At 41.6% G+C, this 27,931-nt stretch overlaps 4 protein-coding genes across 11 annotated transcripts in view; 1 reads left to right on the top strand and 3 right to left on the bottom strand.

The window, feature by feature from the left end:
- Trim9 (E3 ubiquitin-protein ligase Trim9) overlaps nt 1–14,592 on the bottom strand; it is a 58,423-nt gene extending 43,831 nt beyond the window's left edge. For all 3 annotated transcript variants that reach the window (XM_022801342.2, XM_022801343.2, XM_022801344.2), the window contains exon 1: nt 13,115–14,592. In XM_022801342.2, the coding sequence (XP_022657077.1) occupies nt 13,115–13,804 (690 nt within the window). In that variant the 5' untranslated portion in view covers nt 13,805–14,592. The remainder of the gene's footprint in view (nt 1–13,114) is intronic.
- Nucleotides 14,593–15,386: 794 nt separating this feature from the next.
- Nucleotides 15,387–22,100, top strand: L2HGDH (L-2-hydroxyglutarate dehydrogenase). Of its 3 annotated transcripts, none has more exons than XM_022801348.2 (5): nt 15,387–15,543; nt 15,854–16,162; nt 16,957–17,166; nt 17,919–18,175; nt 18,524–22,100. In XM_022801348.2, the coding sequence occupies exons 2-5, from the start codon at nt 15,868–15,870 to the stop codon at nt 19,166–19,168; spliced, it is 1,407 nt and encodes a 468-aa protein (XP_022657083.1). In that variant the 5' UTR covers nt 15,387–15,543; nt 15,854–15,867; the 3' UTR covers nt 19,169–22,100. The 3 variants fall into 3 exon arrangements, with proteins under 3 accessions (XP_022657083.1, XP_022657085.1, XP_022657084.1); XM_022801350.2 differs by having other exon boundaries at nt 15,393–15,543; nt 15,867–16,162; XM_022801349.2 differs by lacking the exon at nt 15,387–15,543 and having other exon boundaries at nt 15,616–16,162.
- Nucleotides 19,789–23,460, bottom strand: rasp (protein-cysteine N-palmitoyltransferase Rasp). Its single transcript, XM_022801347.2, has 2 exons — nt 23,145–23,460; nt 19,789–22,100 (listed from the first exon to the last, which is right to left on the bottom strand). The coding sequence occupies exon 2, from the start codon at nt 22,097–22,099 to the stop codon at nt 20,672–20,674; it is 1,428 nt and encodes a 475-aa protein (XP_022657082.1). The 5' UTR covers nt 22,100; nt 23,145–23,460; the 3' UTR covers nt 19,789–20,671.
- Nucleotides 23,461–24,859: 1,399 nt separating this feature from the next.
- Nucleotides 24,860–27,747, bottom strand: LOC111249088 (beta-1,3-galactosyltransferase 1-like). 4 transcript variants are annotated; one of them, XM_022802445.2, is made up of 3 exons: nt 27,448–27,587; nt 27,021–27,156; nt 24,860–26,240 (listed from the first exon to the last, which is right to left on the bottom strand). In XM_022802445.2, the coding sequence occupies exon 3, from the start codon at nt 26,164–26,166 to the stop codon at nt 24,949–24,951; it is 1,218 nt and encodes a 405-aa protein (XP_022658180.1). In that variant the 5' UTR covers nt 26,167–26,240; nt 27,021–27,156; nt 27,448–27,587; the 3' UTR covers nt 24,860–24,948. The 4 variants fall into 4 exon arrangements, with proteins under 4 accessions (XP_022658180.1, XP_022658182.1, XP_022658183.1 ...); XM_022802447.2 differs by having other exon boundaries at nt 27,021–27,053; nt 27,448–27,586; XM_022802448.2 differs by lacking the exons at nt 27,021–27,156; nt 27,448–27,587 and adding an exon at nt 27,608–27,747.
- Nucleotides 27,748–27,931: the final 184 nt, after the last annotated feature.

The raw sequence follows: 27,931 nt of genomic DNA, 5'->3' as shown, positions 1-27,931 counted from the left end.
ATGAACGATGTCCTAATACATCGGCAACAGATGTCTTCCACCTGTTTCAACTCATAGATGCGCACCTCATGCAGTAACTCCCAAAATCCCGCCTGCCGAGTTCCCATTGAGCGCCGTCTGATCATACACGCCTTTCGGAATTTCACGTCCGGTATACGAAGCCTCCACTTTATCCCTTGTGTATATTGTGAATTGAGCAGAAAGGGTGCCGAGATAGAATAATAGATAGGACAACAGTTAGGATAAATTCTTCAGCTGAAACGTGGAAGTTTGTGGTAGGGAAGTTACTGTACGATGTGGTTAATGCGCATGCGGCGCGACTTCGTGTTATTTGAAGGAAGGTTAGCTTCGTTGAGCTGACTTGAAAGCCTACGCAATCTAACACAATTGAGCTCAAACTCAAATCTATATGTACCTATATAAGCTTTTCTGCCTCAGCAAAAGAAGACTAGCCAGGCAAACCATCCACAGCACTATTTCTTGTGTCGCCTATGGCACATGTTACTCTGATGTACGGCACGAATAAGACTAATGGTGGCAAACAGACAGGTACTAGATCTTACTGGTATCATCTCGAGGCCTCGCCCAAATCTGTATCATTTTAGTCCCGGTCCGCAGAAGTCTCATAAACACAACACTCAGAAACGAAAAGGTTTTACTGGCCGTTCTTCTCCAATAAACAAACTATTCGAGATGTCTAATTGCAGTTTCAGTACGCACTCGATTTATCCTACAGGTTGAGCTACATGGACAAATTACGAGGCGTAGGCAACGAGGCCGCAGCATGATCGTTCAATCTTTATCGCTCACCCACAGATGTGTTAAGCTTAAACTTTCCAATTACAGGGCGAAAACTAGCTGGTATAGAAAACAGACTGGCTGGCTTGAGCCATAAAATACATATGGCTCCTTAAGTTATTCAGAGTATGTTTGGCATTGTATCCAGAATGCAATGTAGACAGAATGCTCTAATGAATGCTAATTAATTTTCGAAAAGCAAGATTCAACTGGGCACCTAAAATTATTAAACAGCGACTTCAAGTAGAGATAACTTGTGTATCTTATAAAAGGGTGCGCAAGATGGCACCTGGTTATATTTAATAGCTATTAACTGGTTTCGGCTAAACACCGAGACTGCTGCTGTTTACTTACAATGGACATTTAATACGCAACCCTTAACCATATGCGAGAGTACTGAGCAAGAGACTAGTTAGGCAGCTCACATCGTAGCGTATAGATCCGCATCTGTTGTTTCACGTATTTACGTCTATAACACATACATTTTTTGTCCGTGAAAGTCATCACAGTATCGGTTGTTCATTCGCTGAATCCTACGTCTAAGGATGGTACTGTGCGAAGGCAAAGCGGGTATTTTTATTCTTTACAAAACAGCGACTCGTTGTCCTCCTAGATGTGAAGCTACCGTATCCACTATGCAGGTTCGCAAACTGCGCAGGCCAAGCAGAATTTTCTAACTACCGCTACGTATGTATTCCATATCACTTTCACATCACCCCTATACAACCTACCTGCCTAAACCTACAACGTTGCTGCTGCCACCCGCATCATTTTGCTGCATGCATCGTTCTTAGGTTACTTGCAAACATATACAGACAAACACACAGTCACACTAATGCGTAAATCGAATTTTTTTCCTTGTGCTTTCCGGTTCCGGGCTATTCAGCCTCCGTTTGGCTCCGCATTGTAACAGACAACCTTCATCATGTGTTCGTTCGTTTGTTCGCCCAGGGTTGCTTCGTTTCTTTCCATCTTGGTAAGCACAGGCGGTAACGGTTTTTTCGTTTGGGGCCAACAACAATATCTAGGCGTTATGGGAACATGGCATCTGGGTTGGCCAGCTAGGTTAACGACAACGCAGGTCAGTTGCGCGGGAAACGCTGGCACCCCGGTGGAGCCAGAAGCCTTAGGTCCTCCGCATTGTCCTTGGAACGTACGAAAGTGAAGTGAAGAGAGAAACATTCAGGACGAAGAACTGCAAAAACGCCATCACTTTCAGCTCACTACTCTATAACGCTCCATATTCATTCTACTCGGATACATACTGTCATTTTCTGCGGCTATGAAAAGCCCCGATTCAGAGCACGGTAACTATGTCAGAAGAAGCACAATCAGCAGCAGCGATTTACGCGTTGCGATATGCAGAATTTCAAAGCGAGTCACCCTGTCTGTCTGTCTGTCTGTCTGTCTGTCAGAACGGCGGTGGTGAAAAGCGAAACAAGCCCTCTGCCTCGTTCGTATAAGTCATCTACGGATTTGTGCCGCACATCGTGCAAAGTGTACGTAGGCACACGCTCATATCTGCATCCAAATGTCTACACACAAACTCATTTTCCCCACAGGCCGCACGAGTGACGTATTTTTTTTTTTATCTTTAGCTTGCAGTCGTTCAGTGTCGCTTAGTTTTGCCCCTGATACTCCTCCCCTTTCTGTCTATTCTCAGCTGCAACAGCACCGACGTTACTCTTACTGCCGCCGCCGCTGTCGCCGTCGCCACAGCCGGCTTCGACTGGGAATAAAAGCCGACGTGACAGTAGTGCAAATCGTTAATTAGAAAGAAAGAAAGTACTGAGAGCAGCAGTGTGAGGCCTGAGTTGGAGATCCTGAAGTCATCGTTCTCTTACTTGCCCCTAACAGAGTACGGAGCCAGGCCCCAGTGTTTCAGGGGCACTGAAATGGAGGAAGAGGTGGAATTGGAGGCACTGCAGGAAGCCCAGTTTACCAACTCGCTTGAATCTAGACCCTACTAAGCTGACGTCCGTGGAACTTGCGGAACAGTCATACCGTGGTCCCCCAGCCTGTCCCATGGGATGGATGATTATTCGTGGCCATATTTAATATTTACCCTGGCTCCGCACGACCAGCCCACGATTTCCAGCCGCCGGCCTGCCTCCCTTTCCCCCCAGATACACACCGTGCACTGCCATTTCGCTGTCGGTTTCCGCTGTCCATTCTTAAGTCTGTGGGAGGTCTGGCAACGTCCTGACGTGCGTCCTGCAGCCAAAACCCCTCTACCCCTTGCCAATTCTGCCTTCAAGCGAAGGGCAGTGCTGGGGTACTTTCTCAATTGTCGCCCGAACCACGGAGCGCTCAACAGTCCAAAGAAGGACAGCGCAGCAAGGGTCCCAGTACACCGGCCACATATCCAGTAAAGGTTGGAAGGGAGGCGTGTAGGGTTTGTCGGTTGAAGAGAAGGGGGTGGAGGAAAAACCGTGGAGACTAGCAAGCGATGACGATAAAACGATACAGTCGTTCGTCGGTGTTCTCTGTGTCGGGGACGTCAAACGCACAAAGCTGAATAAATATAGAGTGACACTCGCTCGCCGTCCATCGTCCAGTAACAACTCGATGTTAGGCTGACAGAAGAGGTGAACGAAAGCTAAAAAGAAGATGAGAATACTCTCGCGACCGATCGGGACTCTGGGGCCGTGTTGGGCCAGCGGAGCGCTGGGACTTGCTAAAACCAAGTGCACCGTTTACGAAGGCAAAACAGACGGTTGACAGACCACATGGTGAGCGAGGCTTGCTAAGAGACGTGCCTGACACTGACTGTCCGCTGACTAACAACTCGTGATTTAACTGTGGCACACTTTCATTCCGACGCCACTGTGACAAGCTTGACTCAAAAGAAAAAGAAGTGGCATGAATGACATACCGCGCCGAAGGACACTCCATTGCCATGATGTTCAAGAATGGTCGCTCTTACTGCTCGCATCATGATACTAACTATCATAATCTTTTACCTTTGTCTCTTACCTCCGTAGTACCCACGTAATTTACATACCCATATATCATACATAAAAAGTGTTGTCGGCATCGCTTAGCATACGCCCAGTATCTAGACAGTCTCCGATTTGCCCTATTCCAATCCAAATGACATACAGAGACTGATCTTCTCGTTAGCCGCTCCGCTGAACAAAAATATTATTATTCGATTTGATATTTTACTACTATTATTATTATTGTTACAAGAGACAATACTATAATCTAGCTTCGCTTTCATTAGCATGGGACTGGAACGGCAGATGTGACATGGCGGCGCTTCGCTTTCCCTGATTCGCAGCAAATCGAAAAATGGCGGAGCAATCAAGATGATGAACATCAGGCAGCAGGAGCAGATTTCGGCAACGCGAACCGCGAACAATTCTCTAGCTCTCTGATTGTCAGATGGTCGAATCAAAACTCACGTGGGAAGCTTCGCGAACAACATCCCCATTGCATCAGCACACCTTTCTCTTACAGCTTCTGCATCGAGCCTAATAAACTCTATACACTAGCACTCTATACGGCAGGCCCCTTTTCTCTCCACCATCTTAGTGGATAGGAAATTTAATTAATATAAAGCTACATGCTATGTAGCATCCCCATCTTGGTGCCTTTAGAGCAACAGGGAAAGATTCGGTAAACTTAACCCGATTTGACACAATCTCCTTTTGTCGTAATCAACCAGGGATCGCTCATTTCATATTGTGTGTTGGTCCGTGTCATCAGAAAATTTACGTTTCCATATGTGCATGCTGGAGAGGTCGGTACACGCGGTTCGACGAGGCTGGCACGGATCCCTGTCATTCGCCGATGGCGACATCCGACTGATGAACTGCTTTCATCGCCTACACATCCGCCATTTTCTGCAATGGCTGATCTTGTTGGCGCTCTCGTGCGGTCTATAGCACATCTAGACAGATTTGTGGCAAAAATAATCACGTCATTAACAAAGACAGGGGTTAGGCAAATGTGAGGTTGAAGTCTGAAGATATTTGAATTCGTTCGAAAATAGGATAGCAGGTAATATTTCGATCGAAACTTGAGCAAAAGCAAACGAGAAGGAAAACAATCGACGCTTAGTAGACCTTACATTCAATTGTTTCAGAATTTACGTCGGTTGAAATATTCGCTTTCTGAGCTTACACAGAATTATCTGACCTGTTGTGTAACGTCACATATCTGATTTGAGCAGCAGCAGTGATTTGGTAAATTTTACTTGACTTACTTTTATTTTTCTCAAATGGCTGCTATTGTACGATCACTCTTAAGTTTGACCCTCCCCCCTCTCCCCCGTACAGATACCTATCCCCTTTCCTAGTCACTCTGTTGTTACCTTTTGACTAAATCCTTGAGCCCAATGAATACTGCTGGGTGGTCTACGTCATCGAGTTTTTTGTGCACTTTGAACCTATTTATTCATAGAAGAGGCACAGAGGCACTTGATTGAAGTCAGTTTCCCCGACGACAATTCTTTGGTAACTGGTAACCCATCACATTTTACTGATAACACAAGCTGCTTCGAGGGGGTACAAATGATGCCGACTGCCGGGTATTGCATTGAGGCTAAGCACAAATGTCGCCAGTGGAATGAAGAAGCCGATACAACAAGATTTCAACATATGATCACATATCACATAAGACTAGTGAATAATGGTAATGACATGATAACACTGAGTCATTTTAGGCTGAGAAAAAAACAGGGCCCTAATTTGTTTCTGTGATGTACACGTTCAAAACATAAGCGTTCTTCGAAAAATAACCTCGACATATGCAGTAGTCTACAGAGCGTGTGGATGGCTGTATCATACGAATTAATTTAAGTCTATTATATCCTATTCTGTAATATGTTATGAAGCAAATCAGGCTTCTATAGAGATCCGCGGCCATTTTGGAAACAGTAGAAGATCAAATACCAAAGTGATTACGTTGAGGTATATCGGTGCGCCCTATCGATAAAACTTGCTCAATGTGGCACGTTTAAACAATTAGAATGTAGGCAATCCCATGTCAGGTAGCAATAATTGTTCGGCCATCAGTAGTATTCTACTACTAGTAACACCATTTCTTAAATACTGCTGCCAAACTGCTAGCTACGGATGTTGCCGCTTTGACTACACGATTCTTTCGCTACTCTCAAGCGTTCCTGCCTCTAATCTTAGCCAACTACTCCTAATATTCATTTCATAAATGTCGCTTCCTAGTCTCCGCGGTCATGGCCAGCATACGAATGCCCGCAATGAACCTTCGTTCTCACGTCAAAACAAACGCTCAGGCGTGTATACAGACTTATAAACACACATGCTTGTAGATATCGTATAGCTAGCAATATTTCCACTGCTTAAGTATTCTTAACCCGGCGTAATATCCGATAGCGTATCTCAAGCGGAGATCTCTCACGGTGGTCAAGCAAGAACCAGTCGAACCGTTTCCTACGTTTGTTTCTATTTCTTCACAATCGAGTATATCTCGTTCTTTCTATCCGGTTCATTTGCCACGTTGGAAGACGGAGTGCTATGGTCACTCTAGCAGCAGAAAGTTAGCTAATCATTTTTGCTCTTCACAAGCAGCCATCTTCGCCGACAACTCAACTGGTCCGCGCAAGCGTTACACTCTCTCGCCACAATGGCTCCGCCCGTTTGCCCGCCGGCTAACTGGACGACAATGATGATGACAACGACGAGTATCACTAGGAGAAGTGGGAAACAGCGGCGGCAATAGTAACGGCATTGAAAGCGACAGCAGGTACGCTGCTACGCGCGGTGCACGCGCGAACTCCGAGATTATTCGATTTTGACTCTATCGTTCGCGTCAGCCCCGTGCCATTCGCGTTTCCCTCCCAACAGCATCGCCGTGTCCGTTTGTGGTGTATCTACTGGTCTGTTAGCAAACAAGCTAACGAGGCAACATCAGTCAGCTCTAAAAAGATGGAAGTATTAGGGTAAAGCCTACTCCTTTCAAAACAATCTACCCGAGCTAGTGCACGGATTAGAATTAACCTGTTCTCTTAGCAATTCAATTAGCAAGCAGAACAGGCCGAACTAGCGAAGGCCAGGGAAGGAGGCTCTCGGTGGAGTCGTTTTGGGTTGAGATGAATCACATTGGGGGTCGTTTAAGAGCAAATCGACTGATTCGGTCCCGAACCACCATATGTAAGCGTTCAATCAGCCAAAGGCTGCGATGCAAATTGTTAACTTTGAGCTGTACGGGGAAGGGATTGAAAGGAAATAGACTAAAAAATTCCAATGGCCACAATCATTTGTGTAAGAAATTTTCATTCGTCCAATATGCGAATACTATTTACCTTTAATATTGGATAGTATTGACAGTATGAGAAGGACCGCTGTTCATTCGAAGTAGCTTCAAACTTCTATGCAAGTTGTGTATACGGAACGGTGTCGTGATACAGGCTTGACATGAGGCTTTGCGTAGGGGCAGACATGAAATCATTAGAAAGACGAAATTAGCCGCTGTTCTATGATAGCAGTAGCCATTCTTTTCTTATAAGCACGACTACTAAACACGCTGCCGGCGTCATAATCAGGTACAGGCAAAAGATAACAGCCATCTGAATGATGTGCTGGCCTCATGAAGGCTACGAAGTGGACAAAAGAGTAGGGGCTGGGAATTCGGTAATGACGTCACTTAATCCGGTAGCAGACATGGAACTACACAGAACAAATTTAAACGAATGTCGCGTGTGGCTAAGCAGTTAGTGCCCAGTTTGCCTGAAGTATAGGGCTTTCTCTCAACTGACCACTAAGGTCTAGCCATTGCGTCCATATTATCGACCTCCACCTGGTAACACGGTTCAGGGCGTGCAAAAGGTAGTGTCGCATGCAACGGACTAACGATTCCTCGGCGATAGAACGGTAAAAAAAATACTAACATGATTATATTTTGCATTACACTGCCAATACTAAGCATGTGTTCGCCTGTGTCGATACAGAAATCAAAACGTATCTTACCCTCGGCACCGATTAGTTGGCAATGTGACAAGATTTCAATTGTAAACAACGCGAAAAGAGGATCAACAGGAACTAAATAATTGAAAAGTAAGGCTCCCCCATTCTAGGTATTATTCTTAGGACACTACCTAAACAATACCTTTAATACATTCTTCGGATAATCATCGGGGCAGCCTTTTTTACGTACCCTATAGCTGGTTTGACTGATGAACTGATCCGATAAACGATGAACAAATACGCGAGCAACATTTAATATCATCATATTATTTTACCGTGACGTTTACATGCACATCTGTACATTCATATGGTCATGCAATGTATTATGCACCATAGAAAACAATTCTGAATTTAAATATTCAATCGTAGTCAACCAATGACGCTTGTCTTATTCCGTAACATATTCAATACGAACATTAACTATGTATATATTCTAATATATTCCAGCCATTCCTATGAGTTGCTGAATGCCGACCTCAACGCCGGGGGGGGGGGGGGGACAACAAGGCAAGACGAAAAAGTTCTGCGTACACTCACGCACCCCCCTTATCCATGTGCTTCCGTGTACTGTAACCTACAGTTACCACCCAAGACGTTCAGACGTGATAGGCATTTAAACGAGTAAATGTTATTTATTCCTGCATGAATGTAGATGTGATTTGATACTGGTTTTATTTTTCAAGCAGCCGGGCCGCGACTTCGCCTGGCCGAAACGATGATAGCAAACAATTGTACTTAGAGTGAAGAAAATCAGCTGGTATCGAACAACACTTTTCTGAAAGCACGTTTGCGGCACGCGCAAAAAATACTGATGATTTAATGATCTTGTAGAGTTAGTTGACATCACTCATGTTTACTTGTAGATATAACAGGTCCTCTATAATGGACTGCCAGTAACTCACGAAGGGTAGATGATGACGAAACAGGCATTTTGCACCTATTGGCAGAAAACACAGTCGTAAACGTTACGAGGAGTTCAGACAACGTCTATGCATAGCTGCACATGGGACAATATTAAGGAGCTCCGTTTTACCGTAGCGATTTCCCTAATTAACATACATACTAATTGACCTAAAAAACAGTGCACAGAGGCACGGATTCCATTTTAATATAGAATATAACCCGGCCAACATTTGCCAATTGCAAATTTCATGGAATAAAATCGCCATTGCTACATTATATGGCTCCATTACATCAAAGGATCTGAACGAAAACGTCTAAAAAGTATCATTGGTCCACCCTCGTTAAACAAATTATCTTCATGGCAAGCTGGACAGGTAGTCGTAAACGATTTGTCGATTGACAGAGAATTGCTGACGATACCGACGTAGATTTTGAATAAACTAAGCACCTGATCAGAGTCGTCGTCTCCACTTGTTTAACGGAGTGGCTAATGTAGCACAGCACGACAGCAGAGTTAATAAACAGACCCTTACACAGCAGACGGCTAAGTTCTGGCTCGATGTCCTGCGCACGATCTCTAGTTAACTGGCGCTAAGCAGCCGGCCTAACAGTTTAATCAAAGCGAGGGCAGCCATAAAAGATAGCTTCTTCCTACCTTAATAAGCTAAAAAGTTAACTACCACTGAGACAATAATCAGTTTTTTGAATATTCAACAACTAACACTGCTTATTTGTCACAAGGTGCTACTCCTGTGTTTAGTGATAATCTGTGGTTTACGAAGAGTGCATTGGTGGATTTTTAGAGTATAGCTTCCATACGTATTACGCATTTTTTTTGCGCCATCTATAGGGCCGTGTCACTTCATACTTTATTCTTCATATCATGCATTCAAACGAATACGTAAAAAGAACCAAACATAAATAAGCCTATCCTTTTGATTGAATTTAACCTATGTGAAATAGGCATAAACTACAATCGATTATCATAAAAGTTCGAAAGGCCACCGAATGTCGCTGCGAATGAGCCAACGTTCATTCGGACAACTTTGATGTTGAGGTGTTTTGAAATAAAAATATTTGCCACGTACCACAATAAAAGTTCGTTATCCATCTTCCCAATAAGCTCCACTAGCAATAGCTGATCGTTACATGTAAATTCGTCTCTGCTCGTTCGAATCAACGTTCCAGACTATGCCAATTCTACTATCGAACGAATGGAGCTGGACTAACGGCATCACTTGCGTTCCCAGTGCTGCCTACGAAGACCCCGTGTTTCATCATACCAAAGGGCGAAACTGGCTGTAAGCACTAGGCCGCAACATCTCATGTACGGACGGACAACATCAACATCACTATGAAAGTCTATCTGTCCGACCGTTTGCATGCCTGCATGTCACGATGTGCCATTCGATCTTGAATCGCCGCGAGTGGGAAGAACGCAGGAGTAGCAGAGCACCGCTAGAGGAGTATGCCTGCTGCTATAGCGTGTTAAGGGATCGCTTTTGCTATAGCGAAGCAACAGATGCTACGGTGAGGATATATGTATCCTGCAGATCATGCTGCGGTTAGTCTAGTTATCTTCGGATGCAAAACTCTGGCAAGAAAACAGATCGATCAGACCCGCCCCATGCGGCGGCGTGCTAGTTTATCATAAAATTGAGCACTGAGTTAGTGCATGAATGCTAACTTAACCAAAGCGCGTTTCGATTTTCAAAAAACGAAACGAAAACAAAATTTTTGCATTCAAAGATAGGCTGTTATAAATGAGGAACAATATGAGTTGTAAGATGGTTTCAGCTAAAGGCATCAAGATTCGTCTGAAGCATGAAAGGCATCTGTCCTAATATTACTATAGTATTGTAGTATTGCTCGGCTGTCTAAACGGTAAGTTCAAAGTGATTGCAAAGGAATGGGTATTTGGGACCATAGCCGCGGCTGGTTTAGGCAATAATCAAACCCGAATCGCCAGTTAGTCAGTACATTATATACAAATGCTTCTTTATATGACGATTTAGTTTCGGCAATTGTAGCTAGCGAAGAGTACACCGACGGAAGAAATTCTTCTTTTCCAGACGCGTCACCTCAAGCGCCTGGACACGCACTACTGTAATTCGAAATTGTGAGCTCTGTTACCAAATATATTCATAACTGATAATTTCGAAATGCCTCTTATAGGCATTAAGGGGTAGGCAATGAGGTGAATATAAGCTGAATTAGCTACGTGAGCTGTGTTGCGAACTGGATAGCATCCTTTTGAGGCGCGCCTCATAGATGCTCCAAAACGCTATTAAAAGCACGTGAAAGAAAGGAATCATGAAGTGCTACCTTGCGGAAGTTCAAGCGCAACATTCATGAGTTTCACATGAAATTCCGAACCCTTATTAAGCATACGGCACCGAAAATATACCAACCGGATTAACCAACTGGACTAAGTTGATTAGGCTGGTTGGCAAAGTCGAAATTCGGACTGACGAGAGCATCCAGGATACAATATATCTCAGTCGTAGGGATTGCCTCTCCATCAAACGCATAAGTCGTGGCAGAATCATCCGACACAGCAGCTTACGCCTTCAAACAAGGCAGTCAAGGTTACTTTACTGGTGTATAAGTTGTACGTAGTTGAGACTGCAAGTAGCATCGCCAGCATTATCAACGGACGCGTAAACATTGAGCATATTGGTACAGAATTTGTAGGAGACGCTATCAATAGGGACCGTTATTAAGTCTAGGACGGAAACACGAAAATTGTAACGGTTCAGTGTACCAGCTGAGGGCCCTATCTAATTACTAAACAAATCATCGCTTCTGCATTTAGGAATGTTTGTTCGACAAGTGGGTACCTGCTCAATTGACCCTGCGCTTGCTTAGCCATAGTGTCGGATTTTAAAATAGAAAATCGCTAGATGGACTCGCGCCTGTTTTGTTGTTAATTTAACTAATTAAATAATTTGATATTACATCCAGCTTAACGTAAGCTATAAGATAAACCGACAGTTATGTTGTTGCAAGTACTTTATCTTACTTAATTCGATATCTCCTTTCACGTTATTCATCGGCCCGTTCTAATCTGTTCGCCGAGAGATTCATTCAGCATTAGATTTGTTTCGCTCGTGATATGTTGACTTTCAGTCTGTTTCTGGCCGACCTATAAGAAACGTACGAAAATCGAGTGGCCTTTGGCCGACCTCTAATAAAAGTTGCAACTAATAGAATCGGCTGATTTATTGATTTTGTTCTTATAACGCTACCAGGACATCTTTCTATCTAGGTAATTGAACACAGTAAATTAATAATTAAAGAATCATCGTCGTTATTTCATGGTGATCTTGTATGTCCTGGTTGAGATATTGATCTATTCTCGGAAAGTCAGCAAGGCTTAAAGTTTTTATTTCTTTTTATTCATATACAGTTATATATGTTGAAAATAAACTAAATAAACGCCTCGGTTGCCATCTTGGTTTTGTTTCTAGGATATTACCAAAGCTTAAGGATTTTTCTCAGCTCCACATTATCATCCACTTTAACCTTTCCATGTACATTTATTAGAATTTCAATTTAACTAGAGCACATTCAAAAGCAGCTTAAAACGCATATCTACCCCATTGTTACATTGGTGAGTCCATACGATATTAAATTTGCGGTAACGGCCGTACGATTACGATATTAGGGCAGCTCGGTTACAGCGTCACCCGCAAGCTTTGTCCTGCTCCACATTTTATTCCATCTATATGAGGAAAAAGGCTAATTATATTCATAATAGGGGTAACGTCGAATAGCGACCAGCTATTCCCTAATAGTCATAATCTAATAGCTTCTTCCACAACGTGACTTACACAAAGTACTTCATACAACATAAGTTGAAGACACTTATTCATGCAACACAATCTTCACACGTACAGTTTACATTTGGTGGTATATCGTATCAGCGCGTGCGATGCTAGTGGGCGTCTAGATTTTTCTTAACGGTAGTGTGGCATTGTATCCAAATGTGGAACGCGAGAAAAAGCTTGCTGGTCCTGCTTTGCGATCCTAAATCAACATTATACTCTGTTATATACATTATAAAATTTCGACTTGTAAAAACGACGATATTTGCACTACAGTATTTTACCTTCCGCTCAGACATTTTCAGCAGGACAGCCCAGACTCATAAAAGCAACCGATTTCGTTCGCTCTAAGGGTTGCATTGAGTTTGGAAGATCTGCGGAACCAGGTTTTTCGAAGTCTAAAAAATGATAGATGGTTGATACGATCAAAAAAGAAACTAACGAAATTGTTATATTACCTTTGAAATTTTGCTATAACAAAAATTTTCTATTATACAACAGATATTTTAAATCTACTATTTTTCAGTAACCCAAGTTACAAATGTAAACTATTTCGATGTCGAACGACCAAGATCTTCCCAAATACAATATTTGTACACTACAAAGTTCAAACATTAAATATGGGTGTGTAACTTTTACCTTCTGGAGGCGACACATTTGGCCAAGAGCCTGTACATCATGTGTTGTATGCCGCCCATCATGTAAGCACATCACGCACAGCGGGATCTTACACATTAGACAAAACATACTAAATGGGTTATCTTCATGCTCTAAACAGTTCATCTCCTTCGCAGCCAAAATTTTAAATTTTGCTCGTTGTTGCGAACGGCCTTGTATAGCTGTGATGAGCTGATGTGTGGTCAGCGGTCCGCGTTGGGGATGAAACGCGCCTAGGCACGCATCGCAATAGAACACTTCGCACTGTTCGCAAAACCACGACGCCTGCGCACTGCCCCCGGTGGGCTCATTGCCCGGCTCACACATTTGGCACTCAATATACAACTTCCGTGATTCGGCATAACGGTCAATAATATTGGCAAGCGCACGATTCTTACACAGGTTACCGGCTCCGTTCTCGTCGAAGAGACAACTTTTGTGGCAACCTGGACAGGTGATCGCAAGTGAGTTGCCGGATGGCAGGGGGCTACACACAACCCCGGAATCGGTTTCCGATACGAGTGATAACTGATCAAAGTCATCCTCTTGTGTTCCACTAATTGGCTGTTGTAGTTGGACAGCGCATTTGAGGCAGACCGAATGAAAGCACGGTAAAATAACGGGGTTAACGAACAGGTGCTTGCATACCGGACACTTCAACTCTGATTCCATAACGCTCTCGTTATATTTAGCTGCCAGCCGTGTAATTTTCTGGCAAACTTTGCTTCTCGAACTCGTTCAGCGTTCCTTTTAGTCTCACTTTTCCTTTGCACGAGCGACATTTAAAAACACACAACACACGCGCATACACAGTTCTATCTCCTTTTTATATGAGAACCATTGTAGCACATAGGATAGATGGACTTCGTGTAAGCTAACGGTTCTCGTCACCGCCCCTCTTCAGAAATTGTCTGCTACAAATACTTGTTTTCTATTTGACGCGTACGTTCTTCAATACGACAGTATCTATACCTTTACAAATATCACAAATATCCTCAAATTAAATCGATGTTCGAGTTGTTCTTCTTTATCCTGGGTATTTTGATTTCTCTTTATTCTTTGCTAGTTGCTAATAGTTCTTTCTGTAACAAATACTATATAAAACGGATCGTATTTTTCATTCTCATCCGTTCGCGATTGAATCGTCCAACCTCAGGCAACAAAGAACAAACTGTAAACTCTCAGACCATGGTGGCGTCGTGCTCTTGTTTTTTTCTATAGGGTGTTAGACTCGCTGCCGAGCGTTGTGCTCTGGGTGTCGCGCCGTTAGTTACTCTGTTTAGACTAAGCACCGGTCGCACATGAGTAGCGCTCTCGAACTCAGCTACTGCTGCTATGCGCGGCGTTCTCTGGTCCTCTCCCCTAACGACTCTTTCTCAATGATGTGGCGGTCTGCAGTTGTCCTTCTCCATCTCTTGATCCCATAGAAAAGCGATCTGAGAAGGTACCGTAATGAACATGTAGTGCGTCGGTCGCTAGACCGCCGGCTCACCCTAGCTGCTAGCTGTTCTCAGCCGCATTCGCCCTCGCCACCCTGACTTCGCTCTTGCCAGCATTTTCTCTCATTACACCTCAAAATTTAAGTTGTTTTCCGAAGAGCTAGTAGTAAATCTGCTGAAGCGAAGCGCTATCGAAGCCTCTCGTATCGGACAAACCAGTGCTTTCAGACATACACTTATATACGGATATCCAACAAACAAGCTCTAACGTTTTCCTCCGTTCTGTTTGCGCTGTTGACAACAACTGCGATGATTCTTTTCCCAGACCTCATTATTCGCTCACTCGCGCAGGCGCCACCTGCACGGCTGCTAGCTCCCTCCTGCGCAAACCCGGCAAGCTACGTGCACTTGTGCTTCAATTGACGATCGAAATCTCTTACTGTTTGTACAGACTCTAACTGAGTCCATTCGAACAGCTGCGTCTGCTTGCCTCCTTTCCGCGCCATTCGTCATATTCAAAATAAGTACACGAGTGCGTCTAATACTGCCGCCTTTGCTAGCGGATAAAGCGGCGCGAGCTTGGTAAACAAAAACGATCCTATTGGAAAAGATACGCTATACGGAGAACATTTCCTAATCTGGAATTGTGGCCTACATTAATTGATTACACGATCGATTCTATAAATAGATCTGCCCAAAAATGATCACTTCACTGACGACAATTCGGCTCGTTAGTCGCTCCACCCCGTGCAACTACCCTGTAAGAAACAAACAAAGATGTCTGCCTCCATACACAACACAGGAGATTTAGAACAAGCACTAGTTGATGTGTTATCTACTGTCTCTGACTAGTTAGAAAAGGTTTCGACGAGTGGTACCGAAAGAGGGGAGGTGACTTCGCTTATGAACCTGTTCTTGAGCAGCGGGTCAAGCACTAATGATTAGTCACAACCTTCATTGAATCATTCACAGGTTAGTGTCTCCACAGAGCCCGCCTTGTGCACACTGCGCGCTAGTGTTTTCTTCAGGCAAAACAAGTTTCATTTCAGTAAAAAAGTCTGCTAATGTTCGACCGAAGGTCGAGGCATGTCGCACTTCAACTAAGCAATAATTAGTTAAGAAGCGCGAATATACTGAGTGGTTTCAAATGTTGACGATTTGGACAGTGTTCAGCGACACCGGTTGCTACCTTACGGGCGCGATCTTCCTACAAAATTCGGTTGTGTTAGTCATCAACCAAGTAATAATGCCCTCCTGAGTTGTATTTTTGTTTTTTTTTGAGGTGATGATTTCAGAATGCGTGTTGCGCGATCGGTAATACTGCGGCCTTCGCCGGGACAGCATTTTGTTTGCTCAAAACGTTTAACTTTGATTGGGCTTCTTGGACGAAAATTAGCAAGCACTTCAGCTGGTGTTATTACCTCTGATGGTATTCCAAGAAAGGGTAGGGTGGCTTCTATCGATACCGAAGCAAAATGTTACGATGTCGCTATTATCGGAGGGGGCATAGTGGGCATGGCCACAGCACGTCAGCTGAAGCTGAATCACCCCAAGCTGGAAATTGGTGTTCTTGAAAAAGAATGTGACATTGGTGAGTCTCTCGTTCCCCCTAATTTTATGTGTGAGTGCACAATTTTAATTGGAACAAACTGGTGCGCTTATTTGCTAGTAAAATGTATTATGTATATTAGAAGGCTACTTGTGCGTCTAATAAGGTCATGGTAGTAATAACTGCAGCTCAGCTGAAGTAGATCAACAGGGTAAAACTGCAAGCTCAGCAGTACTGAGTATTAAAAATAAATTATATACATCTAACAATTTTCACAGCTATATTTTATCAAAAGTATTTAACTTAATATTTACCTATACAGGAAGAAATCAATCAAGCAACCAATATTTATCGGATGTGAAATTATGTTATCGCGATATTATGTTGTCGTGATGTTTATTTAAATGTTATGTTTTTATTTCCTGGTTGTTTCAGATCTGGTTCCATTTAATTATCCAACAAACGCGGTTTTAGGATGATTTAGCAGTGTATAGTTACTGTAATAGAGAAAAACAGTTTTCCAGTCAATATGAAGTAATTTCACATAATTCGAACTCAACCTTTACTGATACAACTCGTAAATGTAATAATATATGTTATCGCTACTAGAATTGAATAGATCTGTATATATTTTCTAGAATCAGTTCTTTCGGTTATCAACCACATTATCCTACGTGGAGCTAATCCAATACTTTTCCCTGTACGAAGGTGATGAAAGTTAATGAAGCCTCAAGCTAAACCTGCTTTCCTTATATATATTGATTGCTATTGTTTCATCTAGCAGCTTCGTTGCTCTTTATGACGTTACTGTACCTACTCGCAATTTCATTTTCCAGCCGATCACCAGAGCGGAAACAACAGTGGCGTAATTCATGCAGGCATGAACTATATGCCAGGCTCGCTTAAGGCACAGCTGTGCGTTCGCGGGCACCGACTGATGTTAGATTACTGCAAGAAAAAAGGAATTCCACATAAAATTTGCGGCAAGCTCATTGTAGCAACTGCCTCTAACCAGATACAGACACTCGAGCATCTCTTGGCTAAAGGTAATCTTTACTGTTATATTGAGTCAGTATAAACGAGCGATAATGTGAAAATATTCTACTAATACACTAATTTTGTAGTGAAAATAATGCTTTCCTATTTTATTCGTTACTCGATTAATATGTGGTTTTTTGAAGCCACTTCCTTTTACGAATAGCATTTGTCGAAACGAGTGTAAGCGTCAGCTCCATTGACATTAAATGATGCGCTGTATCCGAAGCTGTCTTTGCGTATTACATAGTGAGAGCGACTATATACTTTTCGGAATTATACACTATAATTACACATAGCTTTTATTGAGTGATGTTACTTTCGAACTTGGTTCCCTATCTGTATGTACGCGAACAAAAAACGTATGCCAGTGCCTAATGTGTATATCGTTAAAAATATAGCGTAACATTGGAGTACCACAAAAAACAGCTTTTTCTGTATAGTATTATTCTAGAATTTTCGATTTGCCCAAGGCCGGGCCCCTATTTTCAGCTGTGCTTTTAATCACATTTACAATCGTCATTTTGGTTAATTTTAATGTTTCTCAGTTTTGATTAAAATTGGTAAAGTATGTAATAAGAATAGTATGGAAACGCTATTTATGTATGCCTAATAGATTTATGCCAATTTTCTTGTTGTTTAAATTATTTAGTGCATCTCATTAAGAAACCCGCAATGGAAATTTACACGTAGACGCACTCCATCTGTAACGTTTGCATATGTGTTTATCTTTTTGTCGGCTTACATACAATTGCACCTGAAGGGGAAAAAAACGGCGTAAAGGACCTTCAAATAGTGGACTCGAAAGGTATTGAGGAAATCGAGCCTAACGCACGAGGCGTCAAGGCAATCTGGAGTCCGCATACAGGAATCGTTAGCTTCCGGGAAGTAACAAAAAGCTACGCCAGGGACTTCACTTCTTTAGGAGGCCATATGCACTATGGTTTTAGGGTAGTCGCTGTTCGGAGCAGCGGAAACGCCAATAACGATTTGGTTGTGAAGAGCGGCACTTATGAGGAGGTACAGATGTAAATTTGTTGCTATCTATGTTTTTATTCGTAGAATATTCTTTTGGCGAGCTCCAGCAGTTCAAACCGCTGTGATGACAAATCTTTATTATATATATATATATATATATATATATATATATATATATATATATATATACACTTTCCTAATAATCTCTTTGTTTTAATGCATGATCAGTGTTAGAGTATTTTGTCTTCCAAAAAGCTTTCTTGTCATCATTGCACATTTTTGTTGCTGCAGTGTATTGTCATGAATCACCCTACGAGAATATCGTACATAAATAAACTTGTTAAACACTTTTGGTTAAAAATATTTGTTGTTGTTTTGCTTGTGTGTTAGGTCCATTGTAAGCGTCTGATTTCGTGCGGCGGTCTCTACTCAGACAAGTTAGCGGAGATGACAGGTGGCTCATCCCTACCGAAAGTAGTCCCGTTCCGTGGCGAATACCTCATCTTGAAGGAAACTTCCAGCGATTTAATATCCACAAATATCTATCCCGTTCCTGATCCGAGCTTGCCATTCCTCGGCGTACACTTCACCCCTCGGATAGATGGCCGTGCGATAATTGGACCGAATGCTGTACTTGCCTTTGCCCGGGAGGGCTACAAGTGTACGGATATCAACATTGTCGAACTAGTCGAATCCCTCAGCTATCCTGGGCTCCAGAAGATGGTGGCTAAATACTTTATGGCTGGCGTCCAGGAGCTTTACAAGGGATTCATTCTATCGGCACAGGTTGAGGAGCTCCGCAAATATGTGCCTAAACTCCAGATGTCAGACATCGAACGAGGTCCGGCAGGAGTCAGGGCACAGGCACTCGACCTGGATGGGAACTTCGTAGATGACTTCGTTTTCGACACTGGCAAAGGTGATTTTAGCGGGCGAGCACTTCATGTACGAAATGCTCCGTCACCAGCGGCCACCTCGAGTCTAGCCATTGCCGAGGTTATAGCAGAGAAGGTCAAGGAGCTATTTAAGTTATAGTAATGGAGTATAATAGTTTTTGTTTATATTATTATTATAATTTTATATTAAATAGGCCTGTTGTTTTTGTTGTTACGTTATTACATAATGCAATAAAAAAACGCTATTAGAAAAATGAATAAACACTCGATAAAAAGTGTAGCATGCCGTGTCCTAAACGGAACTCTGTCCACCATTGGCCAACTCGATGTTGCTGCCTATCTGCATATATGATGATGATGATGTAGAAATGTTTTCGAAGTGTACAGCTGAAGTGATAGGAATAAGTGCGAAACATAGGGTAAGCAAGACGGCGCAAATCAATGAAAATAGTCCACATGAAAAAGGAGGATTAAGAATATTTATGTAGTTGTACGATATGGGAAATGCTTATATGGAATCTGAAAAATCAGTCACGCAGCCGTTGACTTTTAGGGTCGTAATATAGATACCTTTGCACCGTTTACCGTCCAAGTATCTGTGCTGAAAGTACTCAAATGAATCAAACAAATGAGATTTATAATTGTAATATATCCAAACAGTAAGATAAGTGCGTACGTGCTGGGCACATATCAGGCTTGTGCTCACTGAATGTTTTCTGTAATTATACTTTCGATGTTAGAAAGCTAAAAAGGCAAATATCGAGTGATAAGGGATGAGACCCCTGTGAACAAGACGTGTTGCTTTATTGGTTAAAAATAGTGATACACTCTACACAGGTAATACATATGAGCGGTGGTAGAATTTTCTGCCAGGTCAGGAAGTCAGCGCCAGGTACGAATTTGCTACCGTAAATTAACAAGCTAGACTTGCTTGATGTCATTTCCAGCGTATTTGCCTAATATTTCCATGAACCCAGAAGCCACATAATACATAAGATTATCAGCATGATGAACTATGATGCTTGGTCCGAACTAAGTTACTCGGACAAATTAAACTGTTGTCACTAAATACGGTTAAGAAGGCCAGAAACGATACACCAGAGAAATCTTACGTTCTCTTAATGATGTCTCATTCCAGTGACAACAATGTGCATTTTGATAATACAACAACCTATTTTATTGAGAGACCTGTGACAGATCTGCAGATATGTAGCGGCTTCTGCTAACATGTATCCTGCGAGGTTTATAGAAACACCTAACGGTTGAGTGATTGGAGTCATTCTTCGAGTATTTCAGCTACAATTGTACAGGTTCAATCGCATTTCTTAAAAAAAGAACAATGCTGTTGAAAACTTGGTGCTTTCTACGCGCATGCTTCTCGTATATTTACATGACTATCTACAAATTAGGTATATTCACCCATACGTATAGAAAATACAGGTATATAGAAGTGCTTCAAAGATGTGCTGCCTTTTTTACGCCTTTCATTTGGCACAGAAAAAAAATATACAGTATGTATAACAGCATTTGTTACTATTTCTAAATTACCGTTTACAATTAGTTACTCACAGCTATTAGGATTAGAATACAAGTCGTATAGCGTATAGTCCCCAACTTATTCGAGAAAGTATGTTTGTACATATTAGAACGTATTCCTCTTATTGTAAATAACTGTACTTTTCTTCGTGTTGAACAACGCGTTGTCCTCCTTTTCAAAATGGTTTCCAACAACGCACGCGCACAGTGATATCACACATGCGACTGCTATCACCAACGCTGAACTTGATAGATAATGGAAAAAATCGTTCCCCACATCGAGATCACCAAGATAGAACATATTACTCCCGACTGCCAGCCAGTGCAAAGGTATTTGGGAAAAGGCCCAAACAGTCGGCGAAAGTGATTTCGACAGCGACCGTTCAGTCACAACGATTGCACAGTTGACCGTAGCCCAGACTTGAATCGACGATGAAAACGAGTGCCAAAAACATGCAAAGAAAAAACAGGCGGCTGAAGCATAGATCTGACCACCCAATGGGACGTAAATATACTCAACAAACCATAGGTACAGACCCCGATCAAAAGTGCGCCACAGGTGAGAACCCGATGTCACTCGAAGAGTGCAACGAGGCCGTTCTGGCAGCCATATGCCTTCGAGGCGGGCCGCTGCCTCTCCGACACCATATATTACTAGGTATTTCACGTAGAATCGAGCCATCATGGCCACACATAAGCCAAAATACTCGAGCGTCGTCAAATGGAATCTGACATTGCTGTAAGCGGTAACCATCGCAGAGACAAACAACGTGTGATCCACCAATTCGATAAATAGAACCCATATAGCTAATTTCAGTGCCGAAGACATGGCTTGCTTAATGGCCGTTACTCGAGAGGGTAAACGTGATCTGTCCAGTTGCTGTGTGAAGCTTTTGCAGTTTATCAACGGTCCGGCACACAATGATGGAAGGTACATATAGTAACAAAATGCATAAATGACGTCCACATCGCCATCAATAAGCGCTAGACCAAGAGATATTGCTCGAAGACATGCCCACGACGCGGCGATGTCAAACATGAGATCAATGCTTTCGTTTTCCGCAGTTGGCGTAACAAGATTATCTAACAGCTCCCTCTTGTAAATGACCAGATAGACGATAAATAGGTTGACTATGTAGATAGCGTATTTCCTGCGCAGTTTACTTGCAGCGTAGGTCAGTCCGAAGAGGCCCAGCAGCAGGTAGGTACAAACCGGTCCAAAGGTGGTGCCCAGGAACGTTAGAGCTATAAGGCATCGCAATTGAACGTGTAGCGTATTTGGAGTACAGCGGAGAATCAAATTTTGCACGACAATTGCCGGCAAGTAGAAATTCGCTAGGAACTTCACAGAAAGCCACTCAGGATCCGATATGTCAGCCTCAGTTAGTGCCGGTAGCCAGCCCGCTTGAAAAAGATCATCAGGAAGTAGATGTCGAAAATTGATCAGAACTGCAACACCGAACTGGAAAAGGGCAAAAAGATTTGCCCAGCTCCATACGAACATGCTGATGATCAAAATCGCTGTTTTTCCCATCCTGAAAGAGTACGAAATGGTTGTTTCAAATGTCCGGTGACGAAATCACTGATTTTTCTAACAAAAACAAAATTACGTTACTTTTTAAAGCTTTATTATTCAAATGATATTTTTTTTCACTGTACACGAGAGATAGACTATATGCAGTTCTAAAAAAATGTTTAAAAACAGTCCAAAAGATCATAAAAGAAGTGCTTATACTCCTTATGTGAGGTAAACCTTATGCTGGTGCTACTAAAGATTGCAGCTATATATGGGAATTGAAGAGTACACGAAAGTGCGCAAACTTGCAACATTATGTTTAATTTTAAAATGAGTTTGAACGATAATATAAGTAACAGGAAACACCAATTCTAAAAATATACTAGGCGCTTGATTGGCCTAGAAACGAATCTTCTAATGGAGAAAAGGGTTTGATAATAACATATTTTTTATGATTAGATTATTAATAATGCTAGTGTTTTTTCGACTAGATCGTTTATTAACACAGTTTTTTAGTTTTTTTTTTTTTTCGACAATAGCGACGAACTAATTACGTACGCATCTTTCAAAATGTTGTCGTAATACAAATTATGGAAGCTGTGCTTTCAGACGTATGCCTAAATTTTTCGTCTCATTACGTTAGCACCAATTAAAACCGAATTTAATACTATGCTAATAATGCGTTTACATTGTATATCAAGGAAAATTATTAACAGGATAACAAAACGGCAATAAGGCTAAGCTTCCCTAATATATGATTAAAGGCTCCTAGCGATGAGAGTTCGAAAGCTCTTCTCTGCCTGTTTTACTCTTGTTACAATTGGTAAGAGGTTGAGACTGACAACTAGCAAATCGCAAACAACTTCACATAAATATGCGACACTATGTAACAATGATTAAACCCAAATTTCTTTAAAGAGCGTATATCTGCCTAGTCACGATCAAGGCGTAAGTGATAACATGCGATGTTTAAATAATAAAAAAAGAAAAGCTAACTAACATACGCAACCGCAATGCACAGCTTGTATTCATTCGTCATCTTACTACTTTGTGCGAGACTTACACAAAAAAAAAACTCTTCAGTTTATACTATGCGGTTAGGGCGTTGCTTCTGTTGATGTGTCCGTTTTGTCTGTCACCGAATCTCGGAAAATTAATCCCGTATCCTTTCAATGCTATATCACTGAATCGGCCATTTAGAACTACTTTGTTCACTGCCGATAATGGTAATAGTTTGCGATCTGTTAATAGTGGCCGCTAAATGTAGAATTACACAAATCAGCAGTTCACAATTGCGCATGTTGTTGGCAATGACCGCTCCAACTGGCTGAAAAAATGCAAGTCCAGATGATCGGCTCACGAGCTATAATAACATAGGAAAGGGCGAAAGAGAGTTATGCGCTATTCTCCGATTGAATAGTATCTACGTCGCGCGCCATTTTCTGAAACGCGAACGGTGCGTTGCGAACGAAAAGACGCCCCGTATAGGCTAAATTTGTACGTAAGTTACGCACTGGCTAACTCTGCATGATAGGTGAATTTATCGATACCATCGCTAATTACAGCATGATTTTAACTGCGTCGGTTTGGCTCTGAAAGGAGACACGTATATACGTATTTATTTCATTTGGCAATGACAGAAGAGTGGTAGACGGGCATACTTCTCTTAGATTAGGTGGACTGCCGAAAAATGAAAACAAATAATGCCTTTTTCTTACAGAGACTGAAACTTTTACAGCAATGTTATTGCATAGTTAGGGATCTTGAATTATATATACGTACTTAGACGTTTAAGAAAACAACTAAATTTACGCAAAATCTGTATGTTACGTCTCTATAATTAAAATCTATTTTTTAAGTAGTTATCTTTTCTGTTGTTATGTTGAATAGAATAGCGTGTGACCAAAGGAAACATCACATTCTACCCACTCTAATGAATCGCAATCTTCATTCAAAGCTTGTGGAGTCGAATAACTAGTTTCGAATTATGTACGTTTAATTATGTGTTTTTATTAATTTCAATTTATGTACAATTTATTTTAAAAAATAGTAAACCAAAATGTAGCACCAGTTTAATAATTTGAACTTTGTTCAATACAATCATTAAATGTTGGTGGGATTTCTTCGTTTCCTGCATAAGATAAATAAATACGACATTCATCCATGTAAATCCTTTATGCAATAATTATTCCTAATAAGGTTTACGTATAAATGTATTGCAGATATCTATTAAGATCTACATTTTTACGAAGTAGGCACAACATTTTATATGATGGAATTGAATCCCTTGGCCCGATCCCGCTATCAGCAGAGATGCTAAATGATACCTGCGGAAGTATTGAGTAATAGATCTTCCTTAGATAAACAGATTATGATTTATTGAACTTAGAATTTCCCAAGACTATTTGCGTATTTAGCACCTGCCAGTTAATTTTTAACTTCAGCTGTACTTGTAGTGGGACGGATAGTTGTTTGTTTCAATTATTTGGGTGTAATCGACACACCTAGACTAGTGCGCATTCAGCCTTTTCCATTTACACATTTATCTTCCTAATAAAGGGAAGTATGGTTTCAAGGTCCCACAGTTATGAACTAGTCCTGCCAATTTGTTACCTGTAAGTTTTCTTTAATACCTTTGCTTTTAAGTGGCTTCATTGAAAACTACGATTTAGGCAATTATATTAGGTAGAAAAGCTGCTTCAATGACCGTCTGTTCCCTGCATATATATATATATATATACAAAACTTTGTGTTTAAGAAAATAAAAAGGAAAACATGTCTGAGATATTTGATTTATCTATTCAGCATTAACAAATATTATTACAGAATGCAAATATAAATACATGCGTATTTGTACTGCTCGAGGATTATTTAGGACAAAAGTATCCTGCTGTGTTGACTGCGTCCCAAATATCATGCATTTCCATGGGGCTGATCTCGTTAGAGGTGATTCGTTCCGCGAAATGAAAATAGCAGGGGGCATTGTACTCGGTGACGGGCGGGCGCAATGCCATTCCTGGGTGGTCAATCAGCCCTATACCCGCCTTATGACGACAAAATCCTGTCAAATAGACATCTTCGATAAAGAACAGTGGCGTTCCCAGTGACGCTTCATAAAGCTTGAGGGCAGCCCGCAAGCTCATGCTATAGGCGAAGCCTGAACAGTACGGTGGGAAACTACTCCCAGGAATGACATCATGACTAACCTCGTACTTCTTTGTCTTGATTCGGTGTACTTCATGACTCTTGCCTGGTCGCAGTATCCGCTCGACTCGATTTCGGTGGCAAAGTAGATGATCCTTTGCCGGCGTACGTCGGTGACTTTCAAATGATTTAATAACATTTGGCATGTAGAGAAAGATGTCGTCATCGATTTTAATAATGTATTCAGCACTTTTACAGAACGTCACCGCATACTTCAGACCCATAGTAGATTTGATGCTGAGGTTCTCAAAATGTTCGGGAAAGTCTTCTTGAGAAACGTCACCATACACATAATCTTCCTTCAGTGCCGCTTGTTGAACCGTTCCATTTCCATAATTCGCAAATAGGAACACCACTCGAAAGTTAAGTGCCTTCTGCAGTTCTCGTTGCGCCCATGTTTTCCTAATGGCCATCCGTCGCTCCGTATTCTTCACGTGAGTTTCGACAAACACTAAAACTCGTAAGCGTCGATGATCGAAATCATTACAAAGGGTTTCAGTGTTTAGAATATATGTGTAGTTATGCGGATTGGGTTCGAACCCTTTATGCACCGTAAAATTCTCCGGACGTTGCACCGTCCAGCCAACATCAGTAGGAATTCTAGTCTGATCAGCAAATAAGGCAACTGTGTAGTTCATGCGAGTTTGAGACGTGACCCTTAGTTCTGCGGCCTCAAGTTGAGCATCAATTAACTTTAAAGTAGCGGCCATACTAACACTTCCGCTGACTGTCTGATGATTTTTAGTTGTCGGACTGAAGGCCACGCGGGGAGAATCATAGTTATCGCCATTGTGAAACGTGCCGTCAAGTATCACCCACGCTGTGACTAGAAATACGACAACAGGGGTTATCAGGCCTAAGGACCCTCTTCGCACCCACATATTTACACGTGGACAAACTGAAGTTTACCCTCCCGAAAACTGTTTTTCATTCGCCATCATCAACCAGCATTTGCCTGAAATTGCAAAGTCAAAAAAATATAAATTTGTTGTCGAACCACGCAAAAACTAAGAAACAAGCAAAACCTCGCTTAATAGGGGACTACTTAACTTATTGATAATAATATGAAAATAATAATAACTTTATGTTAGAGTTTCGAGTTTTACGGTCTGTATTATAGAATTAAGGCTTTCCATACGACTGGTTCTTAGCATGAAACAAAATGCGTCTATACCCTATGGGTCCAAACCTAGACCACAATGTGTCTCTCAGATTAGCGAACAAACACATTATCCACTAAACTATCACAAGCGCCTAAATGCAATTATTGGGCACATTCATAACCCATAGTAGACATTCACATGACGAAACCGTATGCAAATTAGATTGCCAGTGTAACAAATACATAGTTTCTTTGATTCCTAGCATTATCTGATAATTTTAAAGAGTGACCACTGTAGGGTACCGCACTTTGATACCGATTGTTTTTAAAATTATCGAATAATATCGAGTAATTACGAGGATGCCAGATGTTGAGCGGAACGGTGGCCGTCACGGAGTGCCATCACGCCTTTATGCTACAACGCTTGATTTATTGATAATGTTGTTTCACTGATGACATTTGGTGGCTAGAGTTAAAATGCAGGCTAATTTTATGAATCGCCAAAAAACAGCAAAACAAAAACTATAAAACCCATTATCGAGCTTAACATATAACCATCGAGTCTGTGCGCCCATATAACTGATTCTGTGAAATCTAAGTGTGGCCAATAAGTTTACAGACAAATCAACTTACCTTTGGTTAATCTGCTGAAATTGAGCTGAAAGGCTATTAAATATACTTTTGTGAATATAAACAAACGCCGCCGGTATCCTTCAGATATGGTAAGTAGGGCAATGCAATATGGTGCAACGGCTTGGTGCACCATACTCTTTATTGCGAATATGTCAATACAACAGTAACAATGAGTTGAATTTATGTGGCTTATTAGTACACTGACTACTTGCTAGTATCTATTATGGACCTTCTTCATTTGGGTTTCATCCGTTAGAATTATTTTGATTAGTACTTAAGATAAAATGAAATAATAGTCGTAGTACTGCACTGTCGCGAAATAATTACTTCAAATTAGCAACGATCACGTTACAAGTGATAAACAAGTAGAATAGGCTGATACCATAGTGTGCCTGAACGGTGTATGAAGAAGTTTCGTTTTGGTTACCTTGAGCCATATGTTTTTCCTCGTAAGGATACATGCAAATCGCATATCCGGCAACTATTAGGATCGTAATTTTAATCAAAATCCATTATCAATAAGTCCATGAACTCTTGTTGGCACAGCCTACAAAAGCAACATCGATAGTTGCCAACGCCATTTGTACCGTTTTCAGTAATCCTCTTATTGCACACAGTCTGTCCTTGTCTTCTTTCTTCTGTCTCACAGCCTTTCAGTTTTAGCAACATCCAGCTCTCAAAAAGATCAGGACTAACCTACTAACTGCTACTTCATCGCGATTCATTCAATTACTACAATTAGATTACATTCTTTTGCGTGTGTTGCTAATGCTGTCTACGAAAGCTCTTATGCCTATCGGTGTTTATTTAACTACACACAAGAGCAAGAGTAAACGGCGTTGCTCGTCGGATTTTCAGCGGAAAAAAGAAGGGGCAATGGCGGCAAGAAAATCTACGAATGGCAACGAATT

Source organism: Varroa destructor, unplaced genomic scaffold, assembly GCF_002443255.2.
Source record: "Varroa destructor unplaced genomic scaffold, Vdes_3.0 BEIS01000004.1, whole genome shotgun sequence".
NCBI classification, from domain to species: domain Eukaryota; kingdom Metazoa; phylum Arthropoda; class Arachnida; order Mesostigmata; family Varroidae; genus Varroa; species Varroa destructor.
Note: the sequence above shows the minus strand (reverse complement) of the source record. Positions and strands in the feature narration are given on the sequence as shown.

What these genes read in the sequence shown, in the direction of transcription:
- LOC111249088 (XM_022802448.2), bottom strand. Translation starts at nt 26,166, where the DNA reads ATGTGGGTGCGAAGAGGGTCCTTAGGCCTGATAACCCCTGTTGTCGTA.
- L2HGDH (XM_022801348.2), top strand. Translation starts at nt 15,868, where the DNA reads ATGCGTGTTGCGCGATCGGTAATACTGCGGCCTTCGCCGGGACAGCAT. An exon ending in TGAAAAAGAATGTGACATTG is followed by an intron (nt 16,163 to 16,956) that starts GTGAGTCTCTCG and finishes TTCATTTTCCAG; the next exon opens with CCGATCACCAGAGCGGAAAC. An exon ending in CGAGCATCTCTTGGCTAAAG is followed by an intron (nt 17,167 to 17,918) that starts GTAATCTTTACT and finishes TTGCACCTGAAG; the next exon opens with GGGAAAAAAACGGCGTAAAG.
- rasp (XM_022801347.2), bottom strand. Translation starts at nt 22,099, where the DNA reads ATGGGAAAAACAGCGATTTTGATCATCAGCATGTTCGTATGGAGCTGG.